The sequence below is a fragment of the Equus asinus genome, chromosome 21, assembly GCF_041296235.1.
Source record: "Equus asinus isolate D_3611 breed Donkey chromosome 21, EquAss-T2T_v2, whole genome shotgun sequence".
In the NCBI taxonomy this organism is placed as follows: domain Eukaryota; kingdom Metazoa; phylum Chordata; class Mammalia; order Perissodactyla; family Equidae; genus Equus; species Equus asinus.
In genome coordinates this window covers 16,268,840-16,287,924 of record NC_091810.1, presented here as the reverse complement: position 1 = coordinate 16,287,924, position 19,085 = coordinate 16,268,840, and the positions used below count along the sequence as shown (strand labels likewise).

The 19,085-nt window shown below is 44.2% G+C and overlaps 2 protein-coding genes across 8 annotated transcripts in view; one reads left to right on the top strand and one right to left on the bottom strand.

The window, feature by feature from the left end:
- MKRN2 (makorin ring finger protein 2) overlaps positions 1-18,152 on the top strand; it is a 27,492-nt gene extending 9,340 nt beyond the window's left edge. For both annotated transcript variants that reach the window (XM_070493809.1, XM_014838406.3), the window contains exons 2-8: positions 1,407-1,535; positions 2,592-2,773; positions 3,985-4,289; positions 5,589-5,803; positions 8,057-8,167; positions 16,310-16,454; positions 16,603-18,152. In XM_070493809.1, the coding sequence (XP_070349910.1) occupies positions 1,407-1,535; positions 2,592-2,773; positions 3,985-4,289; positions 5,589-5,803; positions 8,057-8,167; positions 16,310-16,454; positions 16,603-16,740 (1,225 nt within the window). In that variant the 3' untranslated portion in view covers positions 16,741-18,152. The remainder of the gene's footprint in view (positions 1-1,406; positions 1,536-2,591; positions 2,774-3,984; positions 4,290-5,588; positions 5,804-8,056; positions 8,168-16,309; positions 16,455-16,602) is intronic.
- Positions 18,046-19,085, bottom strand: part of RAF1 (Raf-1 proto-oncogene, serine/threonine kinase) — a 65,987-nt gene continuing 64,947 nt past the window's right edge. For all 6 annotated transcript variants that reach the window (XM_014838399.3, XM_070493804.1, XM_070493807.1 and 3 more), the window contains one exon: positions 18,046-19,085. In XM_014838399.3, the coding sequence (XP_014693885.3) occupies positions 18,942-19,085 (144 nt within the window). In that variant the 3' untranslated portion in view covers positions 18,046-18,941.

Here is a 19,085-nt window from a genome sequence, read left to right as displayed (position 1 = left end):
CCAGGCAGAAAGCCAGGCTGAACATGGGGCTCACCTCCCTGTTTCCCTTCTCTCAAGGACCGCTCTTGTTTTGTCCATGTCTGAGAGCAGTTGTTTTATGTATTTTGTTCTGTCTTCTAGTGTTTTTACAGTGGGAAGGCAAGTTCCATACTCCTTCATGTGGAAAAAGCAAAAAGTCTGTTCTCTTTCTTTCTTTCTTTGTCTCTGTACTTCAGTTTGGATAGTTTCTATTGCTATGTCTTCAAGTTTTCTGGGATTTTCTTTTGTAGTGTCTAATGTGCTGTTAAGCTTGTTCAGTGTAATTTTCATTTCAGATGTTATAGTTTTCATTTCTAGAATTCCATTTGGTTCTTTTTTGTATCTTCCATTTCTCTCCATATTATATTCATTCTTTCCTTTAATTCCTTCAGCATATCAAGCATAGTTATAATAGCTATTTTTTAAGTCCTGTCTGCTGAATCCATTATGTGTCATTCCTGTTATTGACTAATTTTTCTCCTGGTTATGGGTCACATTTTTCTGCTTTTTTGGTATATCTAGTAATTTTTGATTGGATGGCAAACATTGTGTATTTCTGAGCATTTGGATTTTATTGTCTTCCTTCAAAGAGTGTTAAAGTTTGTTTTGGCTGACAATAAGTTATTTGCTATCAGCTTGATCCTTTCGAAGCTTGTTTTTCAAAAAGCTTTATTAGGACGGGTCTAAAATACTCTTCACTCTAGGACTCATTTACTCTTAGTACCAAGGCATGTCCCTCTGGGATCTCTGTGGTTTGCTCTGAGTATTCAACCAGGTCTCTCCACTCTGGCTGGGCAGAATTAGAATGCCTCCTAATTGTTCCTTCAGGGCCAGAACTGGACCTCTCAGTGGAACATTCTTACACATATCTTTTGGTGTTATCCTATCTTATTTGATCCTCACCACAGCTCAGTAAAGTAGGTAGGCAGTGTAATTTTCATTTTATAGATAAAGGTAGTGAGGCCAGGCAGGTTGGTTTTGCAACTTGCCTGTAGGTGGCAGGGCTGGATCTTGAGCCCAGGTCTCTCCAACTCCATTAAAATCATGTCCTTTAAGCTCCATGAGAACAGAGAGAACAGTTTTTCAGAGTATTTTCTCAGTTATGAGGCTCACATTTTACGTATGGAACATACCTCACATTAAAAGGATGTATCTTAAAATAGAAATGTATAGGATAATTTTCTAGAAAACTGTTGTTGAATTAGATGTGGTGCCTCTAAAATCACTATGTATTAAAATCAAAGAAATATGTATATCTCCAGTGCCTAATAGAGCCTTGATACATAGTATATGCATAATAAATATTCGTATGCTAGGTTCAAGAATATGGCGACTTTATTTTAAAAACTGTGCTTCTAAAAGTTTTATGCCTCTGCTTGTCTCTTCAGGTATTTTATGCATGGCGTGTGTCGGGAAGGAAACCAATGCCTGTTCTCACATGACTTGGCCAACAGCAAGCCATCCACCATCTGCAAATACTATCAGAAGGGCTATTGCGCCTATGGAACTCGATGCAGGCAAGAGCCCCGCGTTCCCAACAGTTAGACTTAGTTACACTGTCAGGGATTCGCATCCATCATTTGGAGCATGGGTCTTGAGGGGAGAATTGTAATTTAACAGTAACATGACAACATTACAAAAAGTATGGCAGATAACTCTGAAACCTCAATTTCAGTACCTAAAAATAATTTTAATTTTTCAAAAACGCTTTTCAGGCCTATTCTATGAGTCTGTAGTTATAAAATTGCACTCACAGTGTATGTAAGATTTTATATCTTGCTTTTTCCCCCTTAACATGTCATAAGCTTTTTCCTATGCTGCTGCTTTATCTCCTAAGTGTAATTTTACCAAGTTTCATAGCGTTAATGTACCATCATTTTTTAACTGTTCCTCTATTAGATATTTAAGTGGCTTCCAGTTTTTTGCTATGAGTACCCTTGCAGTGAACATTTATGAGCATATAGAGTCTTCCTTTTTTCCACTGACATCCATAGGCAAGTTTTGTAACTTCTAGCCAGGGAAACATTCCAAAAACCTATTCCCATGTTTTTGTAGTGAAGAGCTGATCTGTCTTCCTGGGCCACAAATCTCCTCAGTCCTTCCTCAGTGCCATCTGGGGATGATGGAAGTTGGCCCACCCTCCCTTCCTCCTTCCATCGGGTGCCCCAGAAATACAGTCCAGAGAGGCCAGTCTCCAGCTGTTACATTGGCCATTATTAACATTTTGGGGACTCTTCCCCAAGAGAACACTGGATGGTTGTCAGGAGATGTCATTTCAACATCTGTCTGGAACTTTCACGCTGTCTTTGTGTGGTCTGGAGCAGTATGTCTGTCCCACTCAAGTCCCACAAGGACACTTAAGTGTAGGTGATAGACAGCAATGTACCACTCACTCTGAATTGCCAGGCAGCTCTTACTAATTGATAAGCCTTTTATTAATTAAAATATGGGAAAATATCGTCTCATTTTCTACTTCCACAAATGGAGCAGAAGGAGAGATGTTCCACGTCTGGGGCGTGCGGGAGGCATGTGTGTAGAGTGTCTGTAATGCGTCTGCTGTGTGTTTTGTTTAGATATGATCACACGAGGCCCTCTGCCGCAGCTGGGGGTGCTGCGGGCACCATGCCCCACAGTGTGCCATCCCTGGCTTTCCACAGTCCTCACCCTCCTTCCGACCTCACTGCATCTATTGTGAAAACTAACTTGCACGAGCCTGGGAAACGTGAAAAGAGAACACTGGTACTTAGAGACCAAAGTGAGTAAGCATAATCCTTTCGTTGCTTTTTTGAAAAGCAGTCTTGCTTTTCCTGATGCTCCTTTCTGACCCTCTCTTGTCAGGAGGGCTCCTAACCTGATACTCTTCCAAGCTGTCCAAATGTAAAGACACCAGAACTGTCCTGAGCACAGGCTTTGTTTAGCTGCAGAGCGTTCAGATGCTGCATCCGGCCTTGTGCCCAGGGTGGGCAGAGCCCCACGTTTGGTCCGGCAAAACATAAAGAGTGACCTTTCTGTCAACGTGTAACTGCTGTCAGCAGAGAGTAGTCGCCCAATTCTGAGAAGCACCAGGCTACTCATTTCAAAGCTACATATTTTGATAAAGAGCATGTTTCACTGCTTGACTTCTAGGTCAGTTCATAGTGTTAGTTCTCAGGCCGAGCCAGTGTTTGGTATTTTAGGGTGTGCCTTTGGAAATGCAATAGCAACTTGGGGTTTGGGGAGTGGTCTGTCCCCTGGTACAGGCTTTGGGGAAGAAGAAGGCTACAAATCATAAAACTTGTTTTCGTTGGCTAGTCCTTACCAGGTGAAGGGATTTCTAGTTATTGGAATTGTCAGCATGAGACAGGCAGATTCCATTCTAAGCGAACAAGTAGTCAGTGCAGTCAAATAGTCCCCTCTGAGAGGCTCAGAAGTGCGTGTGCGGGGCAGGGTCAGCTGCCATGGCGAGAGGGTGGCTGTAGGGCAGTTGAGCACTGGCCCCAGGGCCCAAAGGCTGGCTCTGCATTTTCCTTCTAGCTCACTTAAGGTGATTGCTGACTTTACTGGCCTAAAGGCAACCACCAGATTCGATTGACCTCATTCTAAATTCCTTTTGACTTACATTTTGTTTTCTTTTTCATTTTTATTTTTTTTTAGTGTTAACTGGTCTGTATGTTGACATTTCCATACTTACCATTTTTAAACAGCAACTTTAGTGTTCTTTTGTATAAATATATCATGGTCTGTTTTGCTATTTCCCTATGTTGCCATTTATGTTTTTTGGGGTTTTATTATGATAGTCAGTAATGTCCCTCCGAACATTTTATGCTATTCTGTCTTTTTTTCCCCTCTCGGCCTGTTTTTTTCTATGTTCCCAAGAGTGAAGTTCTTGAGGTCAGTGTTGCTTACTTTATTAGGTTTTGACTAACTGCTTATGAGAAAGGTTGGGCCAGTTTCCATTTGTGTGTGTGCTGTGTGTTTTGTCTTAAGATCTCTCTGGCATGGCTGAAGAAAAGACTTGCCCCAGTGTGGTGAGTAATCCAGGAGGCTGCAGTGACCCCCAGAATGGCCCAGAGATGAAGCCGCATTCCTACCTAGATGCAATTCGGAGTGGCCTTGATGACTTAGAAGCCAGCAGCTCCTACAGCACTGAGCAGCAGCTGTGCCCCTATGCGGCTGCCGGGGAGTGCCGATTTGGGGATGCTTGTGTCTACCTGCATGGGGAAGTGTGTGAAATTTGTAGGTTACAAGTCCTGCACCCCTTCGACCCAGAGCAAAGGAGAGCTCATGAGAAGGTAAAGTCGCAAGCCTTTACGTGAACTCGTGTTAAGATATTTGCAATGCACTAAGTGGCAAAATTGTTGGTATTTCTGCAAGCACCTTTCTGCCAATAACACCTGCATTGTGTACCTGGCATATTTATGCCCTATTTTCAAGTCCTTCCTCCTGTTGTCATTTTGCCAATTTTTAACTATTTAGAATAAAGAAAAAGGAGGCACTGGAAACATAAAGCAGTGCAAAGTTCAGAGAACAAATCTAGCTCAGGAGCATGGTGCTTGTGTGTGTGTGTGTTATCTGTCTCTTTCTCACACGTTCACACACGCGTCCTCCCTCCCTAGGTTTGCGTATCATTGTGGTTGGGATCCAGCCAGACTGAGTTCTGGAGAATTTGAGGAGCCCAGATCATAGTCTCTGAGCAGCCAAGTTGGCCGGGACTGTTCAAGTTCGTAGGTCCCAGTGTTTGTGGAGGCACTGCCTCACGCTAGGCTCTGTGCTTGGTGCAGGGTTCTGAAGACAGGTAAGAGAGAGAGGGCGGAGCGCACACTGCAGTGTTAGAGCTGTGAGGAGGAGGCGGTTGTGCTGTGGAGGCTGAGTCTGCCACTCTCGATTGTCCTCCCAGGGGCTGTTCAGGGGAGCACAAAATTGGAGCTTTCCTCTTTACCCTGGTGTGGAGAGGTCTTTGTGCTGTGCGTTTTGGTTTATCTCATGTCTGTCACCATGAGCTCTCAGGGGCAGAGCCAAGGTCTTCATATCCTTTACACTAACTTGAACGCCTGATATACGGTGCTGCACGTGGGAGGTGTTCAGCACCTGCTTCCTGGGTGAATGCATTCATTACATAACTTGTTCTCTTGGGGAGAAGGGCTGCTGCTTCCCTCTGACTCTGGACTGCCAGCCTGATGTTTCAGGTTCAGGGTTATTCAGTATTTCTGATACTGGTGTGGTTTAGAGGGGGGAAAGGCGGTGGCCAGTGGAGCCAGGAGACCAGGGTCCCAGTCCTTGTGAACTCCCTGACTCCACAGTGGTCTCTAACCTTTTTGGACTTCTGTGGTCTTGGCTCTAAATTGGAGGTGACTATATTGTACTAGGAAAGCAAGGGGCTGGGCTGGTGATGGTTTGAAGTCCTTTCTGTGATCTGAGAGAGCTTGTGTCCTGAGTCCAGGGACTGCTGGGCCCTGCCTGAAACAGCCGTGGTCCATATTCCTTCTTGATCTTGGTTGTGGCAGTGTGGCTGGCAGCTGCTCCTGTGCTCTCGCCCCTCCCCAGTGGCTCAGAACCTAAGAAGGTTTCCCTCCTCCCTCTCTGTGCTTCAGATCTGCATGTCAACATTTGAACACGAGATGGAAAAGGCCTTTGCCTTCCAGGCGAGTCAGGACAAGGTGTGCAGTATCTGTATGGAAGTGATCCTCGAGAAGGCATCTGCTTCTGAGAGGAGATTTGGGATTCTCTCCAACTGCAATCACACGTACTGCTTGTCCTGCATCCGACAGTGGAGGTGTGCCAAGCAGTTTGAGAACCCAATCATTAAGTAAGTACGGCGAGGAGTCTTGGCTGTGGGAGCTGGGGAGAAAGTTTGATTTGGGGCCTTCTCCCATCCACTCTGAAGTCTTCCCCTGTCCTCCAGAGGTGTTTCGGTGCAAAGATAAGTGGTGCGTTCTGGCTCCTGGCTGCAGGAACTTGGGCACATCACGCAGCTGTCCTGGGCTCAAGTGCCTTTTCATTTAAAGGTTTGGGTAACAGTGCTGGCCAAGCTTTCAGGGTGTTGGGAGACACTCAGCAGGGAGCATCTGTGTGAGATGGTGTTAATGAAACTGGCCTATTTGACTCCAGCACGAGTAGTTAGTTACTAGTGGTCTGCCCTTAGGCCTAGTGCCTGTTGACCTTTTTAAGCTTCATTTTTTCTTCCATCTGTAAAGTAGAATTATTTGAAGATTAAATGGAATAATGCATGTAACTCATTTCATATAATGTCTGATACGTGGAGTGTGTTCCATGAGCCAACACAGGATTCTTTTTTTCCCCAGCTTTATTGAGATATAATTGACATGTAACAATACAGGACTCTTAAATTCTACAGTTGGACAGGGGAAGAGCTAACTCATATTGAGAAGTTACTGCACGCTATGTACTTTAAGAAACTCTACACACACTTTAACTCAATTCTCTCAGAGACCCTATGGTCATCATTCTCGTTTTACAGATAAAGAAACTGAGGTACGGTGAGGTCAGTAACTTGCCTAAAGTCACACATTTGTGTGGTAAAATAACTTTATTGAGATAAAAATGTATAATTCGGTGTTTTTCAGTTGTGCAACCATAACTACAAGCTAATTTTAGAACATTTTTATCATCCCAAAAAGAAAGTTCCATTTGCAGTCACTGCCTGTTCTTCCCTCCTTCCAGCTCCTGGCAACCACTAGTGTACTCTGTGTCTCCACAGACTTGCCTCTTCTGGACATTTCCTCTAAATGGAATCATACAATATATGACCTTTTGTGTCTGGCTTCTTTCACTCAGCATAATGTTTTCAGAGTTCACTCAGGTTGTGATATGTCCCAGTACTTCATTCCTTCTTATGACTGAATAATATTGCTCTGTATAGATATAACACATCTTATTTACCCATTCATCAGTTGATGGGCATTTGGGTTGTTCCCTCTTTGGGGTTATTATGAATAAAGCTGCTATGAACATTTGTGCACAAGTTTTTGTATGGACATATGTTTTCATTTCTCTTGGGTGGATATCTAGGGGTGGAATTGCTTGGTCATTTGGAACCTCTATGTTTAACATTTTAAGAAACTGCCAGACTGTTTTCTGAAGTGGCTGAACCACTTTACAGTCCCACCAGTAACATATGAGAATTCCAATTTCTCCACATCCTTGTCAATACTTGTTACTGTCTTTATTTCTCTTTTCTTTCTTTCTTTTTTTTTTTTTTTTTTTGAGGAAGATTAGCCCTGAGCTAACATCTACGGCCAATCTCCCTCTTTTTGCTGAGGAAGACTGGCCCTGAGCTAACATCTGTGCCCATCTTCCTCTACTTTATATGTGGGATGCCTACCACAGCATGGCTTGACAAACAGTGCCATGTCTGCACCCCAGATTCAAACCACCAAACCCCGGGCCACTGGAGTGGAATGTGCGAACTTAACCACTGTGCCACTGGGCTGGCCCCTATTGTCTTTCTCATGTTAGCCATCCTAGTAGTTGTGAAATGATACCTTTATTGTTGTTTTGATTTCCATTTCCCCGATAACTAATGATATTGAGCACCTTTTCCTGTGCTTATTGGCCATTTTGGAGAAATGCCTACTCAATTCTTTGCTCATTTTAAAATTGGGTTTTCTTTTTATTGTTGAGAAGAACACTTTTTTTTTTTTTTTCAAGATTTTATTTTTTTCCTTTTTCTCCCCAAAGCCCCCTGGTACATAGTTGTATATTCTTCGTTGTGGGTCCTTCTAGTGGTGGCATGTGGGACGCCGCCTCAGCGTGGCTTTTGATGAGCAGTGCCATGTCCACGCCCAGGATTCGAACCAACGAAACACTGGGCCGCCTTCAGCGGAGCATGTGAACTTAACCACTCGGCCACGGGGCCAGCCCCGAGAAGAATGCATTTTTAATAGTAAACAAGGTTCTTAGATGATTGTGATTGTACCTTTTGCAATTTTTGGATAGGAAATACCTGGAGTGGTCATACGTTGGAGCAAAGGATTAGTTATGGAATGTAGACAGGATTTGTAACTTACTCTCTCCCTTACTAACCTGATTCTTATTTCAGATCTTGTCCAGAGTGCCGTGTGATATCAGAGTTTGTAATTCCAAGTGTGTATTGGGTGGAAGATCAGAATAAAAAGAACGAGTTGATTGAAGCTTTCAAACAGGGAATGGGGTAAGTGCTTTGAGTTCAGGTGTGATCCTGGTGCCTGCCAGGATCTCGTTTCAGCCTTTACCATTGCCGCTTCCCCCTTCCCTCTCAAGAATGTGGTCGTGGGGGCCTGAGGCCATTCAGGGTCTCCTCCTTCTCTCAGGCACCATGCACTCTTTGGATATACAGAGGTGAGCAAGGCCGTGGTGGGTGGACTTCTTTAGTTTTTAAACTGAGCAGTATCCCCTAGAAATCTGTTTCAGGTGCTACGGTCAACTTGTCATCTGGGATTATTCATTCATTCAACAAGTATTGATTGAAGATCTATATGATAGGTCTTTTCTAGTTGCTGGGGATACAGCGCTAAACAAATCAAACAAAAATCTCAGCCCTCACACAGCTCACCTTCTAGTGAAGGAAAATAAATTAGAATAATAAGAAACAAGATAACTAGGAAAATATGTATTAGATGGTGATCAGCGCTAAGGAGTGAAGCAAGCCTGGGAATGGGAGACAGGAAGTGGGGGGTGCACTTTTAGTGCGGGAGACCAAAGAATGGCTCTGTGAGGCGACGTCTGAGCCAAGACCTAGAGGAGGTGAGGCAGCGAGCCATCATGATGTGAATGAGGAGAACATTCGGGATGGAAGAAATAGTCACTGCAGACTCTGAGGCTGGAGCATGTCTGCCTTGTTTGAAGAACAGCAAGGAGTAGCTGGATGAGAGGAGCAAGTTGGGGAGGATACTGGAGACCAGGGCGGTGGCGGGGCCACAAATTGGATAGGGCTTTGCAGGTCGTTGGTTGGATTAGGCTTTTTATTCTGGATGAGATGGGCAGCCGTCATAGGGTTTTGATCAGAGGAGTGACATGATCTGATTGATATTCTGAAAGGATCACTGTGGCTGAGCCATTGAGAATATATTGAAAGAGGAGGCCAGTTAGGCTATTGCAATAATGCAGGCAAGATACGACAGTGGCATGGACCAAAGTAGAGGAGGCGGTAAGAAGTGGTCGGATTCTGGATCTGCTTAGAAGAATTGCTGATTGATCTGCTGATGCGTTGAATATGGGACAGGTGTGAGGGAGGAGGCGCTAAGGATTCAAATTTCACTTCTAAAAGTCTTACCACTTTTGATTTCTTTGCTGCACTTCCATCTTTGTTGGCCACTTTCCTCTTTCAACTATCTGTTTTTGTAAAATGTCTTGAGGGTTTATCACTGGGAAACAAGGAGGCAACACAGCTACACATTTTGCTTCTGTCTGTAAACTGAGTGACAGAGGTACGGTGACCCGTCTCCGACGGAATTTGGAAGCAAGTTACGTGACTGGGTGCTGACCATGGTGCGTGCTTGTTATTTATGTAGCGATTGGACTGAAGAGCTGACAGCCAAGTTTGTACTTTATGCAGTTACTCACAGTTAACGTTCTGTGGTCACTGAAATTTGAACCGTGGTGGTGGAGGACAAGCGTTATTTAACTAAACCATGGGTGGTTAGTTTCCTAAGGCTCCTGTAACAGATAACCACGAACTGGGTGATTTGAAACAGCAGAATTTTATTCTCTCTCAGTTCTGGAGGCTGGAAATCTAAAATCAAGGTATGGGCAGGGTTGGTTCCTCCTGGAGGCTCTGAGGAAGAATCTGTCCTGTGTCTCTCCTGGCTTCTGGAGGCTACCGGGGATTCTTGGGGTGCCTTGGCTGGTGGCAGCAGAATTCTAATTTCTGCCTTTGTCTTCTCCCCTGGGTCTTTCTCCCCCTTTTGCATTTTGTAAGACAGGTGACATTAGTTTTACGACTCCCCCATTAATCCAGGATGATCCCATCTGGATTAGTCTCATCTCTAGATCCTTAACTACATCAGCAGACCTTTTTTCCAAATAAAGGTACATTCGCAGGTCCCAGGGCTTAGGATTTGGACCTGTCTTTTGGGGGCCACTATTCAACTCCCTGTACCTGGTGTCTCAGTCCATTCTGGCTGCTGTAACAGTGCCACAGACTGGGTGGCTTATAAACAACAGAAATGGATTTTTCACATTTCTGAAGCTTGGGAAGTCCAAGATCAAGGTGTCAGCATGGTCAGGTTCTGGCGAGGGCCCACTTCCTGGGTCGTAGCCTGGTTCATAGCCTTCTCACTGCGTCCTCACACGGAAGGTGGAAGGTGCAAGTGAGCTCTCGGGTCTTTGTTCATAAGAACACTAGTCCCATTCATGAGGGTTCCACTCTCATGACTTAATCACCCCAAAGGCCCCACCTCCTACTTCCATCACATTGGGCATTAGGATTTCACCATATGAATTTTAGGGGGATACAAACATTCAGACCGGTAACTGAAATTTATGCAGATTAGAATCGTGCAAAGCAAGGGCTGCCTGTTTACCACAGTTGATCTGTTCTTCTGTTGATGGATACCTGTGCTGTTTCCAGCTATTGGCTATTTTGAATACTTTTTAGAATTCCATTTTAACTTAAAGCTTTTTAGCTTACCTGTTTTTTGTTTTTTTGTAAGGAAGATCGTTGCTGAGCTAACGTCTGTGCCAATCTTGCTGTTTTATGTGGGGTGCCACCACAGAGCAGCTTGACAAACGGTGCTAGGTCCATGCTGGGGATCTGAACCTGTGAACCCCAGGCTGCCAAAGCAGAGAGCATGAACTCAACCACTATGCCACTGGGTCGGCCTCTTCTCTGTTTTTTTTAAAATAGTTTTTCTTGGGATTACAATGTACTCTTATTTTTTACTGTCAGAATTGATATGCCTGCAGCCTTATGTAATATGCATTACTTCCTCATTACCGTCTTTTGCATTACAGATATAAAGCATATGCATTATATTTATATACATTAGAACCCCACAAGGTCATAATAGAAATTTTCTTAAATTTCAGCTTTACTGAGTTATAGTCGACAAATTAAATTTTAAGATATGTAAAGTATACATCATGGTGATTTGATACACATGTACATTGTGAAAGGATTCCCCCGGCTAGTTCATTAACACATGCATCACCTCACATATTTATCTTTCTTTATGAGAACATTTCAGTTCTGCTCTGAGCAGATTTCATTTATACGATACAGTGTATCAACCATAGGCACCGAGTCGTATGGTAGGTCCTTATTCATCTTTCACCACCTCTCCCTATTTCCCCCACTCTAGCCCCTGGCAGCCACCTTTCTACTCTCTATTTTTATGAGTTTGACTTTTTTTTGGATTCCACATATAAGTGGTACCATGCAGTGTTTGTCTTCTCTGTCTGGCTTATCTCGCTTAGCATAATGTCCTCAGGGTTTATCCATGTTGTCACAAATAGCTGGATTTTATTCTTTCTCATGGCTGAATAATAGTCCATTGTGTATATAGGCCACATCTTCTGTATCCATTCAGCTGCTGACAGTTACGTAGGTTGTTTCCATATCTTGGCTATTGTGAATAATGCTGCTTTGAACATGGGGGTGCAGATGTCTCTTCCAACAGGTGTGAGGTGATATCTCACTGTGATTTTGACTTGCATTTCCATGATGATTAGTCATGTTGAGCACCTTTTCATGTACCTGTTGGCCATTTGTATGTCTTCTTTGGAAAAATGTCTGTTGAGATCCTGTGCCCATTTTTAAATCGTATTATATGTTTTTTACTATTGAGTTGTTTGAGTTCTTTATATATTTTGGATATTGACCCCCCCCCCATGAGGGATTTGAAGATATTTTCTCCCATTCGAAAGGTTGCCTTTTCATTTTGTTGATGGTTTCTTTTGCTGTGCAGAAACTTTTTAGTTTGATGTAGTCCCACTTGTTTTTTTTTACTTTTGGTGTCAAATCCAAAAAAATCATTGCCAAGACCCATATGAAGGAGCTTATCGCCTGTGTTTTCTTCTAGGAGTTTTATGGTTTAGGTCTTACATTCAAGTCTTTAATCCATTTTGAGTTGATTTTTGTGTATGGTGTAAGATAGGGGTCCAGTTTTCCCAACACCATTTGTTAAAGAGACTATCCTTTCCCCATTGTATATTCTTGGCTTTTTTGTCGTAAATTAATTGACCATACATGCATGGGTTTGTTTGTTTCTGGGCTCTCTGTTCCATTGATCCACGCATTTGTTATTATGCCAGCACCATGCTGTTTTGATTACTATAGCCTTGTAATATAGTTTGAAATCAGAGAGTGTGATGCCTCCAGCGTTGTTCTTCTTTTTCATGATTGCTTTGGCTATTCAGGGTCTTTTGTGGTTTCATACAAATTTTAGGGTTGTTTTCTCTATTTCTGTGAAAAATGCCATTGGAATTTTGATAGAGATTGCATTGAGTCTATAGATTGCTTTGGGTGGTATTGACATTTTAACAGTATTAATTCTTCCAATCATGAGCATAAAAATATCTTTTCACTTATTTGTGTCTTCTGCAGCCTCTCTCAACAATGTCTTATAGTTTCCAGTGTATAGGTCTTTCACCTCCTCGGTTAAATTTATTCCTAGGGATTTTGTTCTTTTTCATGTATTTGTAAATGAGATTGTTTTCTTAATTTCTCTTTCTGTTAGTTTGTTGTTAGTACATAGAAAGGTGACTGATTTTTCTATATTGATTTTGTATCCTGCAGCTTTTCTTTTGGAATTTTGCAAATGTTGTTCCAGTATAATCTGGCCTCTGTAGTTTCTAATAAGAAGTCAGTAATAATTTAAATTGAAATACATCATTTTTCTAATGTTGCTTTCAAGATTTTCTCTATATACCTGTTTTCAGCAGTTTGATATTTTGCTTAGGAGTGGTTTTCTTCATATTTTACTGCTTGGTTTTCTCTGAATCTGTAAGTTTATGTCATTCACCAAATTTAGGAAAATTTTGGCCATTGTTTCATCAAATATTTTTTATACCCAGTTTCTTCTTCTCCTGGGACTCTAATTACAGGGGATAGATTTTTTTATATTGTCCCACAGGTCTTGGGCTGTTCATTTTCTTCAATCTTTTTCCCTCTTTGTTCATCGTGAACACATTTATAGCAGCTGCTTTGAAATCTTTGTCATCTTGAAGTTGGTCTTTGTTGATTGTCTTTTCTCTCAAGAATGGTCACGTTTTCCTGATTTCTTCATATGTTGAGTCATTTTGGATTGTAACCTAGACATCGTAAATGTTACCTTATAGAGGATTCTGGATTCTGTTAGATTCATCTATAAAGCATTGATGTTTTTGTTGGAATAGGCAGGTAAATTGTTTAGATTCACACTCTTGGGCAGCAGTTCAAATCTTAGTTCGATTCTTTTATACCTAGCTGAGTTGCCTTGAGCCCTTTGTGGGTCAGAGGTTGGTCAGAGGTGTGGGTGGAGTTAATACCTGGTATTTAGAGTGCTCCCTCTCAGCTTTGTGGGATCGCTTCCTCACTTTCTAATGGCTGATTTCCTCCAAGTCTGTCTCTTCATTCTTTAGGCCAGAAAGACTGGATTTTCTGCTGGAGTTTTAGCCACCCTACATAGACACCTGCCTTGGGTCTGCTCAAGGCTAAAACCTATTTTTTCTAAAAAAGATAACTCACCTCTTGCCATTCCACTCTTCCCAAGTGTCTAATCTCAAAGAATCCTGCTTTTGTTCATTCTTCAGTGCCTTCCAGTCTTTTAAAAATATTTGTATTTCTAGTTATCTGCAGGGAGGTTGGGTCCTGTAAAATTACTTGACCATACTAAAAGTAGAACTATATGTTACCTTTTTAAATGGTTCCTTTAAGTTGCATATCAATTACTGAAGGCTTGATGTTTTCCTGCTTTACCATTTTTTTCCTCATGTGGTGTTATTGTGTGTCCACCAGAGGGCAGGAGTGACAAGGGAGAGGGGTGCAGCCTGTAGACGGCAGGTCTGCTGGAGTTGTCCGAAAATTCTCAGGTCATTGCTTTTGGGTCTTTCTGGCCTTGGTTTCCACTGGTGGTGTTTTTACGCATTCCACAGACATTTACTCAGCACCCACTACGGGCCAGGCACCTTCAAGCTAAGCACCAACAGGCAATATAGAAGAGAGATTAGTAAGATAATTTCATGGGAAATTGCAAAAAGACAATTATGGTACAGGTTTTCTGGTGATAAATTCTTCATGAGAAAACCAAGCCAGATCGCACAACAAAGAGAGCACTCAGATCCACTGGGAAGTGTCAGGAAAAGCAGTATGGGGACCCTGAGTCATGAAGCATGAATAGCCTATGGAATGACATGGGTGCAGAATGGTTCAAATTTTGTGTTTGGGGAGCAGTGGGAGTGGTCCTTCGGGTTGAAAGTGGTATATAGAAGGATATGGTGGGAGCTACAGGGACAAAGACAGACTGGAGTCAAGTCTAAGGGAGTCTTGAGTCCCCAGCCTGACGGTGGTCTTTAAGAACAGGGTAACAAGTGACACACTGTTTAGGGAAGCTCCTCTGTGGTCGTGGGAAGAGGTTAGAACCTGGTGGAAGGGAGGCCACTTAAGAAACAACTGTGGCAGGCAGGCAGCAGAGGATGGTGCCCCTAACGGCTTCGACAATGTGGGAACTAAGAGGTCGATTTGGGAGGTGCTGTGTAAGCAGAAGTGACAATTGGATGTGAGAGCTGAGAACAAATAAGGGGTTGAGGGAGACTTTGTTCTTGGTGACCAGATAAGCCTGGGGGGAGAAAAAGAACATTATTTTGAGAGTAGGGACTAGAGGATAAGTTTTTGAACCTGATGAGTTTATTAAAGCCAGTGTCCAGCAGACTGGTAAGAACTCACCACTTGAGTGATCATTTGACAATCTGTTCACCACCTCAGGGGCACGGGGGCCTTGGAAGGTATCTGGTCCACACACCTCTGCTCGGGTCCACTCTTCAGTTGCCTGTGCTTGAGTCAGACCTGGGAGAGTAGGCACCCAGGCAAGCAGGGAGGCTCCTTCCCTCTGTGGACAGCTGTCAGGGAGCTTTTCTTTGCGCCGCTCCAGGGTCTGTCTCAGCCAGCCCCGGTGGTCTAGTGGTTAAGATTTGATGCTCTTACTGCTGAGGCCTGGGTTCGTTTCCCAGTCAGGGAACCATACCACCCATCTGTCGGTTGTCATACTGAGGTGGCTGCGTGTTGCTGTGATGCTGAAAGCTGTGCCACTGGTATTTCAAATAGCAGGGTCACCCATGGTGGACAGGTTTCACTGGAGCTTCCAGACTAAGACAGACTAGGAGGAAGGACCTGGCCACCCACTTCAGAAAAAGCTGGCCATGAAAACCCTGTGAATAGCAGCGGAGCATTGTCTGATAGAGCGCGGGAAGGTGAGAGGATGGCACAAAAAAGACCAGGCAGGGTTCCACTGCTATCCACAGGGTCACTCGGAGTCGGAATCGACTGGATGGCACTAACGACAAGCTCTCTCTCAGAGACCTTCACCATAGGGTCTCTGCCATCCCCCTTGTCTTCTGCAACTTCCCCTTCCTCAGTACTCGCAGACGGCCCTCTGGGTTCTTGGGCGTCTCTTCCTCTTCAACTTGGGATCATTTATGAATGCATAAGCCAAATTCTATGTGAGCAAGAAAGGAATGGGAATTTTCTATTTGATTATGAGTTTCCTTAGGAGCAGGCCTTCTTAAGGATCTGTGGGTAGAATTCAAAGGGGAAAAAATTTAACTTTTTGCTAACTAGTTTTAGATCTATGTGTTTTATTTTATGCATTTGACAATACTGTTCTGAGGAGGAGTCCATAGCATATAGAGTTAAGAAGCTCTGCTCTGGAGGGTGGGGACCAAGGAAAATTGGAATGAGACTTGTAACTTTAGGCAGCTGCTAAAATTCACTGCTTTCCCTGTGACTCCTAAGTCAAGGCTTCCCGTGGTCACCTTGACATCATTGCTGGCGTGGAGGAAGGGAAATTTTCCTGGGTGGAGCTCCTGTTGGGACTTTGAGCTGAGGCAAGGAACCCAGACAGCTGGCCCAGAGGAGCAGTCAGGCCCACATTCCCCCGAAGGCCTTGGGAGCACTGCAGGCTCGAAACACAGCAGAATCCCCACACGTTCAATGCTGTGTGAGGCCGTTTGTCAGAGTGGGAGTATCATCCAGCTTGGAAATCAGCATCCTAACCTCTCTGAGCCTCAGTGCCCCACCTGTAACGTGACGCTGTCCCAGCTCTGGCAGCGATGGAGGAAGGCAGTGATTCATCTGGACCCCAGATTCTCCCACCATCCTTGATTTTTTTCTGCTTTTCAGAAAAAAGGCTTGTAAATACTTTGAGCAGGGCAAGGGGACCTGCCCATTTGGAAGCAGATGCCTCTACCGCCACGCCTACCCTGATGGGCGGCTAGCAGAGCCAGAGAAACCTCGCAAACAGCTCAGCTCCGAAGGCACTGTGAGGGTAAGGACTTGGCCATCTCTAATCAGAGGCTTACCTGCGGGCACTGCTCATAGCTTTGGCAGCAGCGAATGGGAAGCAAAATAAAAATAAGCTACCCAGCCGTCATGTTGCCTTTAGCACTAACCAGGCATGTCTGCTCTTTTTGCAGTTCTTTAATTCAGTGCGGCTCTGGGATTTCATTGAGAACCGAGAAAGCCAGCATGTCCCCAACACTGAAGATGTTGACGTGACAGAGCTTGGGGACCTCTTCATGCACCTGTCTGGAGTGGAGTCATCAGAACCCTGAGGAGCAGATGGTGGCCCTTGTGTCTTCGGCTCTGCCGGCCAAGCCCTCCCTAAGTTTAGGGTGTGAAGAGCTTCCTTTACTGTAGCCCAAGGTGCTGTGTCACTGGGATTTGAGTGGGGTTGTACTTAACCTGCGTCTCATCCACTCTCCATTCTTACAGCTGTGGGAAGAGTGAAGGATATAAAATAACCTAACGAGTATATGGAATCACTACCTTTATAGTTAATAACTTAGTTGCACCTCAAGCTCCTCGGGGGGACCAGCTAACCAGCCAGCCTGAGTTTTGATTGATTGCTTGTAAGACACACCTGGCTCCTGTCCTCCTGAGCTTTAGCTCCCTAGAAACAATCAACTTGCAGCTGCCCTTAAAGCAGCAGATGCATTTTTCTTACCAAAGGATTCTTCAGCCCTATAAAGGACTCCTCTGTAGTGCATTTCCCTAGTGTACTTAAATAGGGTGTGGGCAAAAACTTGATTTATACAAAGCTTTTCAAGAAACAAAGTGGGCACTGCACACCTTAGCATAAAACTTTATTTAGGGCTCTTCAGTGTCCCAAATCAGAGCAGGAGTCTTGTTGCCATGTGTTCAGGAAACAAAGTATAAACCTTTTTCCCTGTAAGGAAGGGGGGGGGGGCGTGGGGGGGGGGCTCTTGAAGTAGCAGAAGGTAGGGGTGGCAGAACAGACTGGAGGAAGCCTAGACCACATGCCTCCAGGGAATTATGTCCCCAGCGCTCAGGCGTGGGCTGGCGCCCCAGGGGTAATCATACTGCCAGCTCAGTGCACACGTGCTGTTACACGTGGCCTCCCACCAAGCCATCTAGTCTCATCAGTAAAGCCTAGCTTTCAGTCGAAATTTTGTAAAAAATTAACAGCACCCAAGAAAGTTTCTGGTTCTGACCCAGCAGCGGTCTTGAAGAGAAGTCAGCACAAGTATTCTGTCACCAGTTGTGATTGTAAATGAAGGAGCATAACTTTGTGAATCAGAACAAACTCACTCCAAGCCTGAATTACCTATTTTTATAAACAGCTATAGATACCAAATATTTTATAAAATGCATTAAAAATGTGGGTAGAAAAAGGTCTACTCTTACTGAGTTTAGAGTGCTTTTTGTGTAATTTTTATAGTTAACTCTTTGGTGAAGGGTGACAACGAGCATAGACAAAAGCGGAATTAAATTCATTCCCAGGGGAGGCTCTGGGCCCATTTCCTGCTGCTTGAGTTCTGCTCCAAAAGGGATGAACAAATGCAGAGTGCAAGTGTGAGCTCAGTATTACTTTAAAAGGAGGAAACAGCCATTAAACCTACATTTAATTTATTTTATTAAAATAACATAATTGAGGAACCATTGGATAACTGTATTGTTGTCAGGCGCAATAAAAACAAAATTAAACCCCAAATCATCAAGAAAACCTGTATTCCTGGCTTTCTTGTATACACATGATGCGACTGTAGAAAGACAAGGCTGGCCTGGCGGCCCCACCCCATAGGGGCAGCTCCTGGAAGACTAATAAATTCAGCATGATGGAAGACTGCTCCCTGAGAGGGCGGAGACTGGGAGGGGCAGGCCGAGTGCCTCTTCTGGAAAACCATCTCAATGCACGGGAGACCTCCAAGAAAAGGAAGTGTCCCCAAAGTCAAGTTCCATAGTACCAAAGCAGGCTCCTTCAGGCGGCCACGGTCTCGACAGTCCTGGGCTGTTTGGTGCATTATGTGCAAAACTACCTGTTTGGCGCCACACCACTATCTCTGAAGAAAAGTCCTTCCTGTGATAAGCATTCCTCGTAGGAGCTGATTTCCTAAATCCACATGTCCCCACGTCAGGGCTGGTTTGCCTACCTTCATTTCCCCTCCAAGTGCTTTTTCTTGCCCTAAAAATACTCATTTAACCAATAGCTGGGGCCCCAGATCATGTATTGCCTTCAGCAGCCACTGGTGCATCTGGAGAAGGCTCAGCTCTTGAGCGTGGGGGATGCAGGGAGGGAGCAGGACAGACCAGCATTGCGAATGGCTTCCTTCTCCCAGGGCCAGAAAGGGTAGAAAAGAAGGCAACATGAAGTTAAGGCCCTGTGAGTAGTCTAGAAGGTCCTTAGCAGCAGCTTCTCTGAAACAAGCTCTGTCCCCATAGAAAGGGAGCAGAAATGTGGTGCCTGCTGACTTCCCTTCCTCCCCTGGTGGCCTGAGTGCAGGTGCGAAGTCAGCTAGAAGACAGGCAGTCTAGGGGACGTGGTCAACGTGCAGGCATTGATGTCCTCGGTGTGGGCCGCCCGATGCAGGGATGGCTCAGAAGCACTCCGGTTGATTTTCGGCAGAGAGTGTTGGAGCAACTCGATGGAAGACAAGAT